The sequence below is a fragment of the Corvus hawaiiensis genome, chromosome 1 (assembly GCF_020740725.1).
Source record: "Corvus hawaiiensis isolate bCorHaw1 chromosome 1, bCorHaw1.pri.cur, whole genome shotgun sequence".
NCBI lineage: Eukaryota > Metazoa > Chordata > Aves > Passeriformes > Corvidae > Corvus > Corvus hawaiiensis.
In genome coordinates, this window is record NC_063213.1 from 4275277 (window position 1) to 4296233 (window position 20957).

A 20957-nucleotide genomic window follows, 5' to 3' on the forward strand; every position below is an offset into this window, starting at 1 on the left:
TGAGCCTGAAGTGCATTAGCAAAGCTGTGGGTATAGGAATGACAGGCTCCATCCCAGAGCTCAAATTCCTGTAGCCACAGCCATGGAAGTGGCTTGATTTACATCAGCACCAAAAAAGCACCCAGATATGCAACTATTAATTAAATCCTTAATGCTGGGGATGACGAGTCTGTGTGGCAAAAGGGGAATGGGAGCACAACATGGTTTGGTGCTGATCCTCCGAGATTCCAGGTGTTTTCACCCCACCTTCCAATGCCTCCTACCAGATCTGCTGGTGTGTGACCCTCACTGCTGGGCCAGCAGTGGGCTTGGGGTGGGCTCCAAAGGTAAAAGCAGACCCTGTTTCCGCTCCCCATCCTCTGTGGATTGGAGGAAAAACAAAACATTTTTCCTCTGTCCCCTGCAACAGATGAAGACTCTCAGCAACTGATGCCTTTTCCTGGTCTTAAAATCAAGAATCAAACACGGTTAGAAGGGGAAAAGGGATTTTACCTTGGTATTTATTTTAAGGATCCTTAGGCGCACACGTCCAGGTCAAATGCATCGAGATGCACCCCACCGAATACGCCCCAAAAGATCTGGTATAACATTATAGGTTTTACTAATTAGCATATCTATCAAAGACTCTCCAGTGAGAGGCTCAAGTGAGCCCCCCTCCCCAAGGAGCCTTCCCCTGGATGGTTCTATCTTGGTTTACAGAATGTGTTCTGGAGAGGACCTTGGGGTCTGGGGCACACTGATCCCTACCTACAAAGCTTCTAAAATGTTTAGTCTCAGCTTGACAAACAAGGCCAAGAATGTAGGCACAAAGCACTAAGAATACAGAAGTTGTAAAAAAGGTATAACAGGGGTATGAAAGAAAAGGCAAAAAATCTTCATGGCATCAGCACGGTGAAATGAAAAGAATGAAAAAGGAAAGGTGAAGGCTGTTATGGGTTTATGAGCTGTAGCCTGCAGACATTAAGGGAGAAATCACTTGCTAGGAGTTGGTTTTGCATCTTTAACCATGAAACTCAGTTCTCTGCAGTGATCCTCTCAGAAATGGGCACACCCAGGCCGAACAAGCAGGTCCAGCCCACACCATGGTTTGCAGCTCTCTGTGGTTAGTGGCACACCGGTCTGTAGGCAACGTCACTGGTATTTTGGGCACCCTCCCCATTACAGGTCCCTGAGGTCTGAGTCGTCAGTGGATGAGACCTGTGGCAACTGTGGTTTAAACCTCTTCAGCCACCTGGTTTAACTGGTGAGTTGATTCATATCTATTTTCAGATTGTGGGGGCTAATCTAGAAAATTAAGGAAGTGACAAGAGAAAAATGTATCCAAAGGGAAGGCCTTGGATGGTTCCCAGTCCTGAGAGGTTGTGTAGTCTCCATCCTTCGAGATGTGCAGAACACAGCTGGACACAGCCCTGGACCCCCAAAAGCAGAGCTGGTGGCTGATGACAAGGTACCAAGTGGTGCCTTCTCCAGAGAGGGATGCTCGCTCCCTCAGCAGCGAGCAGCAGTACACACATGCCAGGCAGGAACACGTGGGAATGCCAGGAGATGGTTTATCCTCAGGTCATCCCCAGCCAGTGACATCGGGGCAGCCTTCAGTGGCTGCAATATTCCAGCCGTCCTTCACAGGTAGTTTTTTGTCAACAATAAGCTACAAATGTCCGCAGACACCGCTTTCTGCCGCCGAAGGTGGCTCAGCAAACACTGCTGGGGCTGTCTGGTTTATCATTACTCTTCCCCTGGGAGGGCAGCCCAGTTAAACACTCCAATGCTCTGTTACATCTCCATTCCAGTCACTAATCCTGACAGCAAACCTCACCCCTGCTCCCCATCGCCCTGGGCTGCCCCAGCCCAGGGCTCCTGTGAGCACAGGGACACCCAGATGGGCCTTGCAGAGAGCAGAGGAGCAGGGGTCTTCCCCGAGCACTTTTCCCCTTGGAACAGCTTTGCCAAAATTCGGGACAGTCAGAGCCAGAGCCCGGAGCTGGACATCTTTGGCCCCAAGAATTAAGGCAGCGCTGAGCAGCACCGCACCTTGCTTTGTTCCACAGAGACGGAGAAAAGGGCGGAAAAAAAATCCCTCCTGTGCCCTTCTAAACCTGGACAAAACAGGTTTTCGATGAAAGCAGCTCTTAATCATTATTCAGTGAATTCAGAGCGATGGATATTTGATGCAAACAGAGAGTTGGTTGAAACTCTCCCGTACCGGCTCCCTCTTTGTCCCTCCGTGAGCCTGGGAATGGGTGTGATCTCCGGGTAGGAGTGTCTCTGCGGTTAAGTAGAGGATTGAATTACCGAACAGTGCTGTTCCCGAGCTGACAAGGTGGCAGAACAGTGAACAGAAAGTGCCTTGAAACTCGGCGAAGAGGAGAGAAGGCGCTGGGCTTGGTGGAGAAGGGACACCTGCGAGGAGACCGCGCACTTTCCAGCAAGGTGAGCAGCCTCCCTGCACCCCTGCTAGTTTTAATAAGGCCTGAACTGTTTAATCACTTTTGTTCTGTGGAACAGTAAGAAACAAACAAAAAATTAATACGCTTCATACTTTTTAAAAAACCCCAATTTCTCCCGTGGTGCAAGCCAGGATGTGTCTACTGAAATGAGCCCACCCTGATTTACATCGTTTGGGGCTGGAACGAGCAGCTCTGAGTTTGCCAAGAACCCGTCCGGGCTCATATCAGCTCCGAGGACACATCTTTTCCTTTAGCTCTCTGCACAGACTGGCTCTGATTTCGTGCAGCCACCAATTAGCAGCGTTTTGTTTGGGCCCGGATTGTTTCATGCTTCGCTGCCGTGGGGATTTGCCGAGAGCTCGCCTGCCTTTGGGGCGCAGTTATGGGTCCGGGCAGCCACCGAAAGTCTTTGGAAGTTCTCATCGATGGGTTTTATTGTCATCCGATCGACAGATTGCTAATGGCCGAGCTGCTGGGCTGCTCTGCTCTGTAAATAGAATGTTTTCTCATCCTGCTCGTTTGAGATGCGAGTTGCACTGAGGTAAAATTGAGTTGTAATGGAGTTGAGCTGCAGGCTCACTTGCCAGTATTTTTCTTAGGCGTGCCTATTAGGAGCATAAATATTTAACACAAAGGAGAGCTGATATGAATTAGCATCTGTGGGAGGTTCACGCTTATTCAAGGCTGCCCGAACGCAGATGTAAACAAGTGTTACAGCAGCTGAAGCAAACTGGCCCCGCCAGAGCAGCACTTAGATGGTGAATCATCCAGGTGCTTTTTACACACCGCGGATAAATGGGCTGATTAGAGCCTGCAAAGTAGAGATTAGACAATCGCAGGGCACCGGCTCTCCTCTTCCGCGGGGTTTTACCGCTCCCCAGGGATGTCAGGTGGAAGGCAATGCAAGGACGGGCAGATCAGAAAAAAACCCCTATAACCGTCTTCCCTCACCTTCCTCCTGGCAGAGCCAGGTGAGTCTCCCCTCCTCCTCCTCCTTCCTGCACAAACAGAATGCCTTTATCCTCCTCCAGCTCCTTTTCAATGGCAGACACAGAGGTCTCATGATGTTTTTTCCCAGGCAGGACTTTGAGGCAGCAGTTGCCAAGGTCTCCCAGCTGGGAGCAAAGGTTTTGTGCCATGGCTGCGAGCAGTGTCATCCTGATCTCCTGTCTTCTCCTGTATCTTGGGGCTCCAGGTTAGGCTGAGTCAATAAATCCCTGCTCTTGCATGGCCAGGGATGCTGAAGATGTCCACCGTGGCTCCTGGTCTTTTCCATGGAGCTGTGCAGGCTTTTCTGGACTTTGAGCATGGAAGTTGTTTTCTTTTCTGTTATGGACCACCCATCCTGCGGTGATCCATGCCCAGCTGAGGAAGAGGCTGGCTCAGACACCTGCCCCGTGCTTGGGAAGGTGCTGGGGCTCTGCTCTGTGCTGGGCACATCCTGCTGGACTAAAAGCCTTCCCTCAGTTCCCACAGAGTTAAATACACCATGGCCCACTTGGAAGCAGAGCCCTGAAACGCCCAGTGCAGCGGAGGGAGCTCAGGGCACAGCCAAAGCCGTGGTGCTGCCTTGGTGTTACCTGCCCCAGTAGCATTTCTGTCACCCCTGGGGAACACATGTGGCACCACTGAGCCTCCTCAAGGTCCCCCCTTCATCACATTTTTGTGTCAGCTTTCTGAGAGTCACTCTGGACTGACACAAGCCACAGACTGGGCTTTCCACGTGTGAAATGTCCATCTGCAGGAGGAAGGACTCCAGTGTGGCCACACCACACCCAAAATATCTCTGCTCCAGCTCTTTGTTTATTCACATATATTCTTCAGCTTCTCTTGTCCCCTCAGAGGGACAGATCCTTCAGTCACAAGGGGAAACACTCTCCCATAACTCATTAAAACCGCTCCTCTCCTGAGCTCTCTATCCATATAATACAGCCCTGGAAATGGGCCTAATTATGGTTTATCCTGGATGATTATACATTTCCACTGTATTTCCACCCATTCTGGATGTGAAAGGAATGGAGAAAGGGGTGAATATTGTCACTTACAGTCTTTGGCATCTTTCAGGCTGAAAAGTCCAGGCATTGGATGATGTGCATCCAATTCAGTTGCCTTGATTTCCAAGGATCTCTGCTTGTAACATAAACCCTCTCATTTGTTATCTGTCTTTATCTGAGCCTCTTCAGGCTTATCTGAGGCAGTGCTGGGTACAAGAACAGTGGAACTTGTTATTACCTTATATCCACGTCAAAGATGTGGCACGGGGGGACGTTAAATTGCATGGTTGGGCTCCATCCTGGGCAGTTCCTGTGGAAGGAGCTATTCAGAGGAGTCGACCTCTTCTACCTAAAAATGTCCTGTTGCCATGCCCTGGGATGAAAGGAGGGGTTTGTGCCTGGCCCTTTATTTAAAACTGCTCTTACAAAAACAGCTGCACAGGGTGGTGCTAGAAACCGTGTTCTTTTTTGGGTTAGAGAGACTATCTGGGTACCCATCTTTCCTTTGAGAGTGTGCTGGAGCCTGAATTACTGTCTGTTGTTGCTGTCCCACCCATCCCAGTCTTTCAGATGCCTGGTTCCCTTCCTGGTGCTCAGACAAAACTCCCATTGGCAGCTCCGGGTGAAAAAGGTTGTCCAGGATGAGTGGCTCTGTCTAAAGCTGTTTTTGCAGTGTTTTCAGGGATGTTTTATTTGTCTGCCTTCGAGGTGCTGCTCTCTCTGCCTTCATTTCTGTCCAGAGAAGCTGAGTGGCACCTCCAAAGTTCCAGGAGAACCAAGAGCAGCCTCACAGCCCACTGGGGGTTGGAAGGGCTGGGTGACACAGTGACAAACACACCACGAGTGAACACAAGCCTGGAGAGTGACACTGCTATGGGTGACTGCTACCAAGAAGGTGTGTGGTGCTGGTGTTCCACTGAGAGGAGATCCTGGGAAGGGCTGGCTCTGCTTCCAAGACCTTAAAGCTCAGGAAAGGCAACTCACACCCTGGCTCAGCACCCATCCCCGGGGAAGCTTGGGCTGGGTTACTTGGTCCCCTTTCGTTTTGACACAGGTCAGGTGTCCTTCATTAGAGTTGTGTCAGCCAACACTCACAAAGGGTGAGCTTCCCTTTGCTGCTTGAGAAACAAAACTTCCCCCTGAATAAACCTTTTACATCTCGCTGGGCCAGAGATGGAAGCGCAGAGTCACCCACAGAGCACCTGCTTTCATTTGCAATCCAAAATGGAAACCTGGTTTGGTTTTTTTTGTTTTTGTTTTTTTTTTTTTGGCAGAAGTCCTGGGTTTCTGTTCCCAAGTTTGATGTCATGCTTGCAGGTCTGAACTGGGACAAAACTGAAACAGTCCCTTTTTCTTGGTAGTTAATGTTTACCTTGCCACTTTCCACTGGGAAGCCAGTGCTCTGGAACCAGTTCCCCAGCTGATCTGAATGGAGGCAGAGCATCTCTCCTGCTCCATCACCACCAAAAAAACGTCCTGAGGGCAAGGGCTTATTCAACTGCACTCATTAAACTGTGCACCAGGGAAAAGCTGCTCTTTGTCTTGCACACATACACATGTGTGAATTCTTACAATAAATATAAAACTATTACGTGCAGCAGCAAAAATCTTAACTCTTAGACTTTTTTTTTTTTGAGAAGGATGTTTTGTGAGTGCCAGGTGGGCACTGGCACCTGGGTTTAATGAAGGTTTTATCTGTGGTATTTGTCTCAGTTCATGCTGGCAGAATCTTGGATGGGACTGAGCCCCCACACTCTGGGCGAGTTGGAGGGAGGTGTGGCAAGCTGGGCTCTCCACCCAGGGGTTTTCCTGTTAGGCCAAGGGAACAGCAAGTCCCTCCTGTCCAAGATTCACTGGATCTGCCCTGGAGCAAACACCAGGATGAGGGAATCACCGAGGGGGAGCCCTCCTCAGACTTGTGCAGCTGAAACTGAGACACCCAAGAGGAGGTGGATAAATCCCAGCCTCTAACCCCCTCTCCTACCCTTCCTCCAGGCTCTGGATAGGAAGCTGTGGCCTTTTCCCCAGTTTCAGCTGGGAAAATGGTTTTGGTTGGTTTTTTTTGGTTTTTTTTTTTAGTTTTTCTATTTCCTGTAAGCTTTTGAAGAGCAGGTGCTCCCCAGGGCTCAGGAAGGTCTTGCACAGGTGAACAAACACACTTTTTCCTACCTGATGTCTCATCTGATTTTACTTAACCTGCAGCCACAGGGTTAAATAATGCTCTGTTAAAATGCTGATGTGGGAGAGGATGGTAATTTTTTTCTTGGAGGTGGTGAGTAATTAGAAGGTAGTTAGAGAGAACCTGAACCACTTCAGTGGAAACCAGGAAGAGGAATTAAAATGGCTTTGCTCTCCTGTGTGCATCTCCTGCTCTCACTGTGGTGTGAAGCCCTGCCTCTGGATGCAGTGCTGGTCCCAAGCCAGGAATCTCTCCCTCTCACCAGGGGAGAAAGAACTGAAAGAAAGGAAAGATTTGTTCCAGATGAATTGGCAAGCTGCCTGCTCACCTTTTCCTTGGGATGGCTCTGTGCTGTTCCTGACTCAAAAACCCCACGGAGAGGGGCCGGAGGTGCAGTGGATACCTCTGAAGTAGGTGTGCACCAAGCTGAAACTTAGTATTTGACAAAAATGCACCTGGCACCACACGAGGGCAATGCTGCTGCAGGGGGCTTGTGTGCAGAAGGTTCTTAACAGCTTCTTGTGCCCCTGTTTTTTTCTCAGGGACCTTCAGAGAGAGGTGGGTTTGCACAGCAAGAGTTTGTTCTCGGTCACATGGGCTGATCTCAGGGACAAGCTCTTGCAGCTCAGTCTCTGCTGCTGCTTAGCAAAGCTTTGAGTCTTTTAGGGCTGCCCTCAGCCTGCCGAGATCCTTCCTGCCTGGAAGAGCCTCCTGCTTTCAAAGACATCCTGGGGAAGAAGGACTTTTCGGGAAAAAATTCAGCCAGGAGCTGCGTGGGTGCTCTGACCTTCTCTGCAGGACACCAAGGCAAGGCCTGCCAGCCCCACCTTCAGCCAAGTGGCTCTGCCTTTTCCAGAGCCAGCCACTGCTGAGCTCTGGGCTCCACATCCAGCATGATGGATGTGGAAACTCAGACCGCATGACTTGGGAGCCATGGCTGAAGTTAAAGTTCTGATTTAATTGTCAGTGCATTGTTCCTACACTGTGAGAAGTTTGCTGGGACAATGCAGCTCCACCGTTCCCAGGACAAGCATTCAGCTGGTAAAATTGTAGGAGGAGGACTCAGAAATAGCAGCAGTTTGGGGGAAAAATAATCTGCTGTTATAAATCAGTTTCCCAAGACGATCTGCTTAAAGATCAGGCTGCTGGAACGCCACCAGCAGTGAGATAAACAGAGGGGTACAAGGGGATCATGAGGAGAGGTGTGGAGAGATGAGCAGTATTTCCTGGATGGAGCGAGGTGTCGAGCTAGAATTTATGGCAGGTGGAAATGCAGCTGCAGGGACTGGTCAAAGTCAGAGGAGATAAATCATGAGATGCCTTCCCTTCCAAATCAGTTGTCCTCTGAGGAATTCAAAGAGGCAGATGAGACACAGATTGAGGGCTGTTGCAACTGGGAAGGTGGTTATTTCCCAGGAACCTAGTATTTCCTTGTGCTCTTTGCTTTTATGTTAGGAACAGGGGAAGGACTGGAGGATCAGTGCAAAGTCCATCCTCACAAGGAGCTGAAAGGTAAAGCTCACAGCCTCTGTGACTTTCTGAGAATGAGCAAGTATCAGCTGCTAAGACAGAGATGCCAGAAATGGCCGGGAGGAGAAGGCACAGGTTATAAGGAGTCACACTAAGCCAGGGGTCTGTTTCTTATAATGCCTGGGATGGTGGTTGGAGATGGGGTAAATTTCCAAGGTTCAAGAGACAGAGCAACTGGGTCCAGGGAACACCAGTCAGCTTTTTCCAGACAGGGTAAAATGGTTATTGCTCTTTCAGAGCCTGAGAAATCACTTGTCAGGTAAATCCAGGTTTCTGCATCCTTTGAACTCCCTGAACAGGGAATTCAAACCTCTCCTGGGCTGTAGAGCACTTACAGTTTGAGAGGCCATCATTAACATCAAACCATCTCTTCATCCCAGGCTCTTGTATCTTCACTCACATTAACCCTGAACAGACTCAGCATCCTCAACATCCCAGCCCTTGAGCAAAGATCAGGAAACACCAGTCACCCGTGGTGTCAGGTAGCTCCTGGTGATCCCTGGCAGCCATTCATGGAAAGAGGGGAAAACCTGCCCATCTTAAACCAGTGGAGTCCCCTCTTATCTCCAGAGCCACTGACCCCGAGGAGATGAGCACAATCTTAGCTCATCCCATCCAGTGCCCCGTCTCAGGTTTTGATCCAGCACTACTTAAGTCTAAAAAAGCCCTCAAACCACTTCATGATCCATCCTGATGACTTTGTAGCATGGACAGGGCATCTTTTTCTGACTGGTAGAGGTGGCTGAAGCACGAGGGCCAGTCCCTGCTTTTGCCTCACTGCCAAACCCATGGGAAGGAGCAGCTTGCTGGAAGTGCAGCACCTGGGCAGAGCTCATGGCCACAGAGCCCGAGGAGCTGAGCACAGCCCAGCCATTCACTCATCTCATTTCAAAGACATTAAGTAAAGCCAAGCCTGCCAGCTTCCCTAATAAGCTGTTCCAATGTTTAATTGCCCACCGTGATCAGAAATAGCATCTTATTTCAAGGCCTGCTTTACGTAATTTTAGCTGCCAGGCAACAGCTCTTTCCAAGAAGGCTGAAGTGCTCTCTGTGGTCGCCCAGGCGTGTCTGGGCAGAGCCCTGTCCTTGGCTTGCTGGCCACACTGGTCCTGAACCAGGACTTTACAGAACTTGGAGCAGGAGGATGAGCTGAGCTGTGCTTTTTCTTCTTTTCCCATCTCCACAATACATATCCCGTTCCCTGCCTCATCACCACACTCCAGCATGTCCAGCATGGCTTGGAGGAAGGTCTTACAGCTCTGAGTGTGTGACAATATGAGAGAGAAGACAAGCCCCATTGCTGGCCCTCTCCACCTATGATTGTCCTGTGTCATAAAAGCTGCTTTTTCTCCTGTTGCAACAGAGAAATAAAAGACAGCTTGCCCAGGTTGAGCGCTGTGCTTCTGGACAGTCACTGTTCCTGAGCTGTAGCTGATGGGCCACATGAGGAAACTCCAGGGCTGAATTTCATTCCTCTGGGCAAAACAAGAGTTAACCACTGTCCTCTGCAAACAAAAAATGGCACCTACTTGGGCCCAGATGCCCAACTGTAGTGGAGACAATGAAAGCAATTCAACAGGCCCTGGTTTACCTCATCTAATGCCAGTCCAAGTATTCCCAATAATTAGGCCTTTCAGCCTGGAAAGGCTGGAGCCACAGCTGCTTCCTATTTTCCCAAAGCTGTACAGAGCATTAGTCATTTCACTGGGGTTTTTTTATTACCGTGACTACAGCCCAGCAAGTGCGCGCCAAAACCCAGACAAGCCAAACCAGCCTGAATTCAGAGTGTGCTTCAGGGGTTTGAAATGTTCCCCTGTCCCCCTTTTGAGTCCTCCTTTTCCCTCCCCACCCAAACAGCCCAAGACCTGCCTGGAGAAATGTCCTGCTAGGTCTGGGTTCCCAACACGGACCGGGCTGACCCAAAGGAAGCAGTGATTGCTGGCACTTCCACCCCAGCTATTAATCATTAACCAGCCTTGGGAGTGACCTTGACACTTAATTAGTCATGTAGTCCTTCCTGATGGCAGAGCTTTTCCCCACGCTGTGCTGGTTGGAGAGGGGATGAGGGTTGGATTTAGCGGGCAGGAGTGTTGCTGTGATTTTGGCAGTGCATGGAGGGCAGCGGGTGTAAGGGAGACCCATCTGCCTTCACCCACTAACTTTGCTGCCTGGGTTGTGACAGGGAAAGCATTGATTTTAGCTCTGGAGGCTCCAGGTGCCCCTGGCTGACACATCCAGTCAAGGGGCAGCCACTGAAGTTCGGTTTTCAGGTTCTCTGCCCTCAGTCAAGAGCAGCACTTGTTCTTTGCAATTTAATTTATAGCACCTTAACCTGGTGGTGATGCCCAGCAGAGCAGCTCCAGGCCAGAAGCTGCCTTTGCCATGCAGTGGCTGCCTCTCAGCCCACATTTACGGGATGAACTTCTCTCGTCTTCCCATGGAGAGACGAAGATTTCCCTGGAAATGGTGGCAGTAGGATAGGCTGGTCCTGGAGGTGAAAGCTGAAAAAATTATTTGCATGTTACTAATGTGGGGGCAGATATGAGCTACAGCTGCTTCTCCCTTCACAGGTAAAGCTGTGTCTGCGCCCAAGGAAGCAAATCCATCCCCATAACCAGTGATTTTCCTCGGTGAATTCCTGCCCCAGAGGCCGTTGACTCACACTTCTTGCCAATTTGCATTTCACCTAATGCTGAGCAAAACTGGTTTGACTGAGATAAGGACTACCTCAGACATTGCTGTTGAAACCCCACAGTGAACCCCCCAAGACTCTTAACATCCCCTTTTTCTTTTCTTCTTTTTAACTTATAAAAGTTTCTGCCCTTCATGATTTCAGCACAGATGGGAAGATTTCATTCCATAAATACCGTATTTCATGTCTGGACAGGAGTTGAATTATGGGATTCTCTGATTAAAACCCCGCATTAAATCATTAATGAAATTAGCTGTCTGATTATATAAGTCATATTCCTATTATTTCTAGCTTGGCCACCGGCCGAAAGAAGCTGGAAAGACCAAAGAAAAAGCCAAAGCCAACTTTGTCTGTGATTCACACTCCTCCAGCTAAATGACTTAGGAGGAAGGGAGGGACACCCTTTCTCAGAAAAGTGGGGGGGTCAGCACTAATTGTGAGGTTTCAGATGGAGAAAGGATCCCCAGGAGTGAAGGAGATCCAAGATCCTCATTTTTAGTCAAATAGGTTTGATTGGGAATCTGTGGAGCACTGCTGGCTCTCAGAGGGTTCTGCCCAACACGACTGCCTGTGGTCAGAGGAATCTCAGCATCCTCTGGGTTAATTTTTCTGGGAGAGGTTGGGATGCTGGGAGAAGCAGGGATCCAGCTGTGTCTCACAGCTGGCCAGCTGCTGGTTTCCTGAGCTGTTAGCAGGAGAGCAAGACGGCTGCTGCCTTCCACTGGGAGAAGTGTCAGTGGTGCTAAAAAACTTCACTGCCCTCAAATATAAATGTCTTTACTGGCTTTGTTTTCAGGTTCTTCCTGTTATGATGCTGGAAGGAAAAACCCCTAAATAAATTAAAAAGATGGTTGAGGGGAAGAGGCTTCACTCAGGTTTTTCTTTGATAGGGACCTTTTGAATGTGATATTAAAAGAAAGGAGGGGTCTTTTGGTTATTGAGACCATGTTTTTGTATTCAGTTTCTGATAGCCCTGTACTCCACAGCTGGTGAGTCAGGACAACATTTAGAACAGTGTCTGTCTCCTCTGTGGACACTGAAATATCTTCCTGGATCTGGCTTTTAATCTCTGTGGGTGTCAATCACCTTTCTGGGAATTGAGGTGAAAAATGTCTTTTTTTGTCCTTGCTGTTTGTCTTCTTGCCTGGAAGCTCTCTGGAGGAGCTGAGAGGGAGCTGAAGGTGGCTGAATGTGTTCCTGAGGCCACATGGACTCAGTCTCCAACAGTCCTTCAGCTCTGTCTGTGTTCAGGGAGGAATGAGTCTGACTCCTGCTGCTGAGCACTGCCAGACTGTGCCTGCTCAGGTAACAGAGAGGTGTTGGGGCTGTGCTCAAAACACCCCTGGAAAAACCTGCATTGCTCTATACCTGTGCAAGGAGCTAGGGTCTGGCAGCTCTGGGCTGTGGGAGATCTGGATGGACCAATGCTCCTGCCTGTGGCAGCATTTTTTGTTCTCTTACTTGGTGTGCAAACTCTCCAGGGTGACCGACACTTGTTACGCCTTTGTGGTGCCACGTGCAGCGCATCCCTCCGCGCTCTCGTAACACGAGCCGTCAACACCTTCTGGCAGGGACCACGTCTCTGCTCTTCCCCTCCTTCAGAAGAACAGTGAGCCGTGTTTTCTCTCGGGGCTGGGCCTGGATTTGTGAGCAGGATTGGCTCACAGGGGGAAGGCTGATGTGGTGTGTGCCCCTAGACAAACACAGGCTGTCCCGTGGCCGCTGCAGCAGAGTCAGCTCCGATGGGATGTAACTCCACGTTTTTATGTACATTTCTTGGGGGTTTCATTCGCTTCAGGAAGTTGCCCTGCAAACAAGCTGGGTTCAGAAGTTGTTTCTTGAGCAAAAACCTCAGCAGCAGGAACAGGGAGCATAGCTAAGGATAGTGATGCTGCTTTTTTTTCCCCCACAACTGGTAGATACGATAGAGGATGGATGGGAGACATCCACCCATCAGAGGGGCAGCTGGAGACACCAAAACCATCTCAAATATTCTCAGCAACCTTTGTGGGGGCAACTTGAAACCTGCTTCTTCCCCATGCAGGCAGCAGAGTTTAGGAAGCTGCTGGGCTCTGTGTAAAATAGACATTTTGGTTATTGACTGGATCACTGTGTGCTCTGCTGGCTGTGCTGGCTGTGCCTGCAGGGAGCTGGGAGCCTGGTGCCCTGCCCTGAGATACCTGCCTCAATTTAGACCTGAATCTTGTCCTGAAGTAGAAAGGCTTCATTCGCTGGGCTCCCAGTGCCCCAGGGCCAGGGGACCTGACCTGACCTGACCTGACCTCCAGTGACTGGCCCGGGAGTGCACAGGATTCCTGGAGGTCCACCCGTGTCTCCTCCACCTCGTGCCATGGTGGGAACAAACCAGTACTGATGTCAGGTCCCACACCCCAGTGGATCCTTTCCACCTGTTCAAATCCAGGGAAAACAATCCCCCACCCAAGCAACAGCGTCCTATCCAGTGTTTGCTGGGCTGTGATCCCACACTTGGCTTGGCCCTTCATGAGCATGGATAGCCTGGGAATGGGGGTTCATCCCACCTAACTGTTAATAGCAAAGAGACAGAGACACTTCAAAGTGTGGATTATCTGTATTAAACCTCCACTGATGGTGAGAGCAACCCAGCTGACCAGCACACTCACTGTTACATCTAGTTATATATTTATTTTGGTTTTTTCTTCCTTTGCCTTCTAGCTCAGACTGCAGGATGACAGACGGTGACACAAATCTCCCAACCATCGAGAGAAAGCTGGGACTGCAGATATGGGGCATAGAGGTAGGACAAGAGCGGTGCCACGTGTCCTCTGAACATCTGTGTGTGTTTATGTTTTAAGAAAGATGAATTATTGCAGTAATCTGTGTGGGAAAAGAGGGTCCTACAGATAAGATACAGCGGGAAACAGACTCAGTGTCTCCCCATGAAACGTTCACCATGTTATTGTTTTGGTTTCCTGCTCTGTAAAATAGAGGTGATAATATTTACTGAGGAAACGGGAATGTGGTGGGACTGAAACCATTCCTCCAGCACTGGAGGCTTTTCTCACCCCTTTTTGGAGCCAATGCAAGGCTGCTTTAACACACCAGAAACTCTCTGTTCCACCAAGAAGATGGGTTATCCATAGGCAGCCTTAGTCTACACCAGCAGCTGCTTGAATGTTGGTTACTGGCGGGACGGATGGGACGGTCGGTGACGGAGACGAGAGATCTCTATAGTCTGGTCTTGGGACACAGTTGGTTTATTGTAAAAGCGTGGGTATAGGGGCACTGCTCAGAGCTGCCAGACTCAGCTCTGAGCAGGCCCAAGAGAGCAAGAGAGTGAACGGGTGAGAGAGAGAGAGAGAGTGTAAGAGCGAGAGTGGAAGTAAGAGCAAGAGAATAGAATGGAAGTGTGAGCAAGAGTGTCTGAAGTCCTGGTTACAATACAATAAATCATCTTCTGTACTGAATATTCTAATTGTCACTAACCAATCTAATACAAGATACAAATCCTATAGCATTTACATACAGCCTATAAGAGTTCTTATATTACCACAGAGTGTTACATCTTAACTTCTAAAAACTACTCTTTGGACCCCTTCTGCTGAGCTAGTAGGGTCTGCTCTGACCCTTGGACCTGCCTGCAAGCAGAGGGTATTGTTCCATCAAGAGGGGATTACCTTCAGTCGGCCATACCATTGTTTTCCAGTTGTTCAGTAACTAAGACTTGGTATTTCAAAAGTGGCTTTCATTTCGATGTTGCCTGTAGTTTTCATATTCCCAAAATCTTTTGTCAGGCAATCATATTTATAAGGCTTTCCTGTTTCATCTTCCCCAACACTTGAAGACACCTATCTTTGCAGCAAAGGCATTCTATGGAGTCTCTTTGTACTTCTTCTGTGCCTTTCCTGCTCTGTGTCACTGCAAGGAGAGATTCTGCAGCCTGTGAGGTCACCTTCTGCTGGTGATGGTGTCTGATTTTGGACTGGAGCCAAGCTGGGCTCAATTCTGCCTTATTCTGGCCCAATTCACCAAGAACATTCCCCTGCCATGAGAATGGGTTTAGATTGAGGTGCAGAATCCACTCAGGGAAGCAGTGGGAAGAGGCTCCAACATCGCCAAGTGACATTCTGCAGGTCACAGCTATGTTCCAAATATCCCAGGGCCTTCACCTTCCCATTTCTCTCCAAAGCACTGCACTGAGCTGCTTTCCAGAGGATCTGTAATTAGAGCCGTGTGGGTTCACAGGGGTCAAGCTGGTGTGCTGGGAAACAAGTCGGGCCAGCAGAAGAATGCGTGTCTCCAATTTCAGGGAACCACAGAGCCAGCTCCAGCCCAGGAGCTGCCTGTGGACCAGTGGGTGGCACATCCAGACACCTGCACTGGGCAGGCATGGCTGGTTAATTATGGACTTGTGCCAGAGGAAGTCTGCAATTAGGGTCTGGAGGGATGAGGGACCCATCAGTGTCCTCAGCTCTGTCTTTTCTCAGCACTGCTGGTTGTCCTGAACCCCTGGCAGAGTGGTTATCCTAACAAAGTGCTGGAAGTTGTCCTTGAACTCATGGGCACTGAGTAAAAACAGTGCCCAAAACTAAACCTAGGATGAGATGTGCTTGCTCTCCTGGGAAATTCCCTGCAAATGCAAGCTCTGGAGCACTTCAGCATGACCTCCAGGTCCAAATCCACAGGATTGCAGAAAAGCAAGGAGACTAAAATATACTAGTCAGTCTGTCCAAGCAAATTCATAATTTTTCCCTTCTCACCCCTTAGTATTTTGGAGAGTCCCTCCAGAAGTGGCTTTTCCCAGCTCACACACAGCCCTGCTTCTTCCTTCTCCAACCTCTGTCACCTCAGTGTTTTGTGCACCCCAGCCTGTCCTGTTTCACACACACCAGCTTCTGGTTCTTCACTTCTAGCAATGACCCCAACTCTGATCTCCTTACAGAACATGAAGATGGTTCCTGTACCTGAAAAAGCTTATGGGACTTTTTTTGAAGGAGACTGCTACATCATTTTGCACGTAAGTAAGACAGCAAACACTGGTCTCTGGTGGGCAACTGGTTCGACCCTTTTTATTTAGATTTGCCTGGGTTCCTAGGTACCCTGTCCTGTGGGAAGAGCACTGCTGAAGTGGTTGTGCGTGTGTGCTCACCATATAATCATGGATCTGAATTTCACGTGGCTGTTGCGACAACACTGTCTGTTTAGTAAATCAGAAGTTCAGAGGAGCCATTAACTTAGTAATTCATTAAAAGTGTTTATCTTCCAATCAACTGAGTCATGCCCAGGCATGGCAAAATCACCAGTACATTCCTGGAAAACTCAGTCAAGGCCCACATTTAAATGGTTTATGGGAGTCCTTGGGGGATGTGGGATGTGACCAGCTGGAGGGTCTCATTTTTAGCAGGTGATATGGGATATGAGGATGTTCCATGTCGTGTGTCACGTCAGCAGCAGAGGCTCTGCAGCCCATCTCACGTCCCCGTAAGGACTCTCCATCAGCCCCACCCAGATTTGATCCAGATCTACCTGCAACCAGCTGAACCTGGGCTGGCCAGAAGCACGAGGGACTGCTGAGAACCAGCTCAGCTCTGTGCAAACTGCCTCGTGTTCTCAGATATTGGCAGGAGGATGATGTGTTGCACTCACCTCCTAAAATCCCTTCCAAATCTCTTCATCTGCATAGAGCAACCCAGGTCCCATTGTACCAAAACCCATCCATATGGTGGAAACCAGCAGCGTTTCCCATTTCCTGGTCTGAGTGTGCCTCCTGCAAACATCTCTGCCAGTGGGGAGGCAGCAATGCCTCCACTGCCCCACAGGGACCACGTGCACACTTGCCATGTGCCAGGATGGGAAAGCAGGCTGGGATAGCACCAGAGGATGAGTCTTCTGCTCAAATTCCCCACACACGTGCCTTTAAGGTACCTTCTGAGTGCTGGAAGCCTGAGTTACAGGCCCACGAACATATGCTTAGAATACTCCTTGCAGGGAGCTGAGAGTGTAAATATGGATTTTGAGGCTCACAGGCTCAGCTTCTGTTGCAACAACTTCTCCAGGCAGAAGAGCCCTTAATCAGCCCACCACTCTCCTTTTCCTGGAAGACGGGATGGTAAAACCACTCCTCTTTGCATTCTGCTTCTTCACTGGAGTCTCCCCAAACAAAGATTGTCTGTGGCACAATGGGACTTTGATCATCTTCAATAGCAATGTATTAAATTGAGCAATTTTGCCACAAATTAATTATCTGTGCCTGAGGAACAGAGCTGTATTTTATTCAACTCCTTCTGCTGTGTTTCGCTGTGGTATCACTGCACAAAGCAAATAAACAGAACTTAGTGTCAAATCCACCTTATAAAATGAGCCTTTATTACCTTTCCCAGGTGTCCACGATGGGATTTAACACAGTGGGTGCTGAAAAATAACTGGCACAACTCAAATAACACTAAGCACACCTTCTTCTCAGCCTGCTCGCCTACTTTTTCTAGGCTGCTGGGTTTTTTTGTGATGAGATGAATCCCAGCATGCACACACTGGCTCAGCTTCATTTGGAGTTATGTCTGTTTTGCAAGTCAGCAGGAATTCCGAGGCAGTTTGTGCTGCTCTGTCATGTGGTGTGAGAAAGACAACAGGAAAGAAAGGGTAGCATCTGCAGGCAAATAAATAGCAGTGTGCATTGCATTTCAAAAGGTGATAAGTGAAAAGAATCTGCTTTAAGTCTTAATAACAAAATCTACAAGAGCAGGACAAGACGAACACATTAATTTTTGTAATTGCACAGGAGCTCAGTTTTCCTTGATAACAGGAGTTATAAAAGAATATCAGTCAGAAACATCCTTCAGTTCAGTTTATAGAATCCATAAATGCTCTGCTGAATAAAGAGAGCTCCAGGCCGAGCTCCCAGGGAGTACCTGAGGCTCTGTCCTCTCTCCCCGTGCTCAGGAGAAAGGCAGAACTGGGGAAGGACTCTGTGGTCACTTGATTTCGAAACACAAAAATGGGCTTTGTCTTCATCCTGACTTGTCCTTCCCACCTCTTCCAGACCAAAAGGACCTCCCGCGGCTCCGCTGTGGATCTGCACTACTGGATTGGCAAGGATTCCTCCCAGGATGAGCAAGGGGCCGCGGCCATGTACGTCACCCAGCTGGACACGGCGCTCGGGGGCAGCCCCGTGCAGCACCGGGAGGTGCAGGGACACGAGTCCGAGACCTTCCAGAGCTATTTCCGCAACGGGATTATGTGAGTAGCTCAAAATGACTCACAGGTGGTCGTGGCCCCTGGGGTTCCCCCTGCTTCTCTATGTCTCAGAGCCATCCATAGCTCAAAAATGTGAAAAGTATAGATCAGCACTGAGATTGGTTAAAATTCAGAGCAAAGAATTCCCATTTTGAAGGAATTATTTATACCATTGAGTTTGTAGCCGTGGCATTCTCTTCCACTGGTCATTTTCCCCGATATTTGCAGTAATTGCATCTTGACCTCCCTTTTGTTCACCCCAGGGTCTTCGTTCCTCTCCTCCACAGACTTTCAAGTGCCCATTCAGAGCACTTCAGACTAATATCCACCCTGAAGTGAAGTGCTGATTTGGCTCATACTGGGAAGGAAGTGGAAGGAAAGTTTGAATTTCTATCATTTAAAAGATACTGTTGAATATATGATATGTTGATATATTGAGTCCAATCCCAGGGTGTTTGCTCGCTCTGGGGTTTTTGGAAGGACTCCAATCACTGTCCTCCAAGGAAGATCTTCATTGGCAATAAACAGCCTGAGTGCCTTGGTTTCAAACAGCTGAAGGAAACTCAGATGAAAACCCATCCCGGGTCAATATCCTCCATCCCAGTCTGGCTGGGTATCTCTGTCTTGTGCATCTCAACAACCTCTCATGAATCTCCTCAGGACTTCTGAGACAGAAAAGTGCTTTTAGCCTCATCTTAAAGTAAGAGACAATGAAGGACTGAAAATCAGACTCTCGAAACCAGTCTATTTAGAAACCTATCTGCCTCTGAAATCAGCATGAATTAGAATTCATCTGGGTCTAAACCACATCCCTGTGGTCAGTCAGGAAGTCTGAGGCAGAATGAGAAATTAAAGCGAGCTCTTTCCACACCTTGGCAGGTGGACTAATCACCAGAGCATCCTTCTGTGGATGTTTTACACCAGGCCAAACAAGTCTAAAGTGCTGTGAATCACATTTCTGACCACAGTAGCCAGTACCTTTCCAGCTACAATAAAATACATCTATTACCCACATGGCAGAAACTATAATCAACAATTGTCCCTTTTTTCCCCTAAATGGCAATTGCATTGTGTAAATTATTACTGCAGTGTGAACAATGGATCTGTTTTCTAAAATGGTCTAGGATATGTAAGAGTGGATTAGACTTGCCCAAAAAACATTGAAAGAGCTCTGGGACTTCCTTTGGGGTTGTGTCCTCTCGTGATGTGACTGTGCAAAGTTGCCACAAGAGAGGGGATGGCCTTGTGGCATGATGTGATAATAGTGCTGACTGTGGCTACTGTAAAGTGTGGTGTTCAAGGATGGAAGAAAAAAATTGGGAGGTAAAATCTGACAGACAGTGTTCTGTACCTGTTCACAGTTTTGTTCTGCTTCTGGCGACAGTTTCGTGTCTAAGCTACCTGTAATAGAAGAACTATTTTGAAGAAAACTAAATTTTAGCCGAAGGTTTGTTTTCTGCCAAGTCTGTTTCATATTTTAATTGAATGCTTATGGATATTTCAATTTTGGGATGCCACTGCCATGGTTAATGGGATTTTCAGTTTGGTTGTGTTTTGTTTCCATTGCCATCCCTGACCTGCCTGTTCAATTTCTCCCAGGATGTTTAATGCTTGGAATCGATGACCTTTAAAGTCTTGTCCAACCCAAATGATTTGAAGATTCTGTAATTGTGTGCACAGCAGCAACACAACACCCATAAGAGGCAGACAGACACCATGATAAGGGCTCTGAACAGCAGTGAGGCAACACAGCATTTGCCACTGCAATTTTAGGACTTTGAGGTTATTTTTCCTTTAGATTTTTCAGATGTCGCCAAAAGCTTGGGATGTTCTCAGAGGATAGAGGGGAAGGTATTTTCTAACCAGCTCTAACTCTATTCTCTGCTACACAACAGCTACAAGAAGGGAGGAGTGGCTTCAGGATTTAAGCACGTGGAGACCAACATGTACAACATCAAGCGTCTTCTTCACGTCAAGGGCAAGAAGCATGTGTCAGCCACAGAGGTAAGAAGAAGACCCTGCTCTTCTTATGGACCATTTCTGCTTCCTTTTCCTCCTACACTCATTTTTGAGCAGATTTGCCTGGTGGGTATCTCATTTCTGCACAAGAACTTCTATTTCAGGACAGTTTTCAAGTCCTCACTTGAGGGTTTGGTGTTACCAAGAGAGAAGCCACTGTGGTCAGTGAAGAGCCAAGTGCCAGCAGAATGAGCACTCACTGCAAAACTGTTCTTACATCCTCAGGGACAGGTTTGCCATGGCTGTGACATGGCAGCTCTCCTTGTCCTGCCCACTTTGCCAAACTCTCTCATTTCCCTGTGGCAGGTAGCGCTCTCCTGGGACAGCTTCAATAAGGGAGATGTTTTCTTGCTGGACCTTGGTAAAGTGCTGATCCAGTGGAATGGACCCAGCTGCAGCATTGCTGAGAAATCCAGGGTGAGTACAGGTGAAAGTCACTTGGTTTAAGGTGGCATTTTTTGATGCTTAGGGAAAAAAAATAATAAAGAAAAAACTCAGTGTTTTCACAGTGAAAATCTTAAGAGCAACAACATGGATATGAGCAAGGTAAATAATGATAAATTTTATATTTGCCCATCTGCTGGTTCTAGAGGCCTATGGAAGTGCTTTGCTGCATTTCAGGCCTCAGGCTGGGTTTCACAGGCAGCCAAGGGCACATCACTAGTTCCAGCCCCAGAAAGTCATCCAGCTCCCTCTGGAGCTCATCTCTATCCCTCTGTGCCCTGTAGTTTGCACGGCATAGGGTTAGAAAGTCAGCAGCTCCAGCAGGGTTAGCTGCAGTAACCACCCCAGGGTAGATTAATTTTAATTTTTTGTTTACAGAATCAACAGGAAATTCCGGCTTGGTCAGTATGAGACAAGCAGGAGTGCATTACCCAGGTGCT

The 20957-nt window shown here is 48.5% G+C and overlaps 1 protein-coding gene across 2 annotated transcripts in view; it reads left to right on the plus strand.

Annotated features, from left to right (window-relative positions):
* Window positions 1–2236: 2236 nt before the first annotated feature.
* Window positions 2237–20957, plus strand: part of VILL (villin like) — a 34271-nt gene continuing 15550 nt past the window's right edge. Inside the window, exons 1-6 of one of the 2 annotated variants that reach the window (XM_048314938.1) lie at window positions 2237–2430; window positions 13537–13618; window positions 15764–15838; window positions 17861–18057; window positions 19950–20058; window positions 20380–20490. In XM_048314938.1, coding sequence (XP_048170895.1) covers window positions 13550–13618; window positions 15764–15838; window positions 17861–18057; window positions 19950–20058; window positions 20380–20490 — 561 coding nt within the window. In that variant the 5' untranslated portion in view covers window positions 2237–2430; window positions 13537–13549. The remainder of the gene's footprint in view (window positions 2431–13536; window positions 13619–15763; window positions 15839–17860; window positions 18058–19949; window positions 20059–20379; window positions 20491–20957) is intronic. The other variant, XM_048314861.1, reaches the window with a different exon arrangement.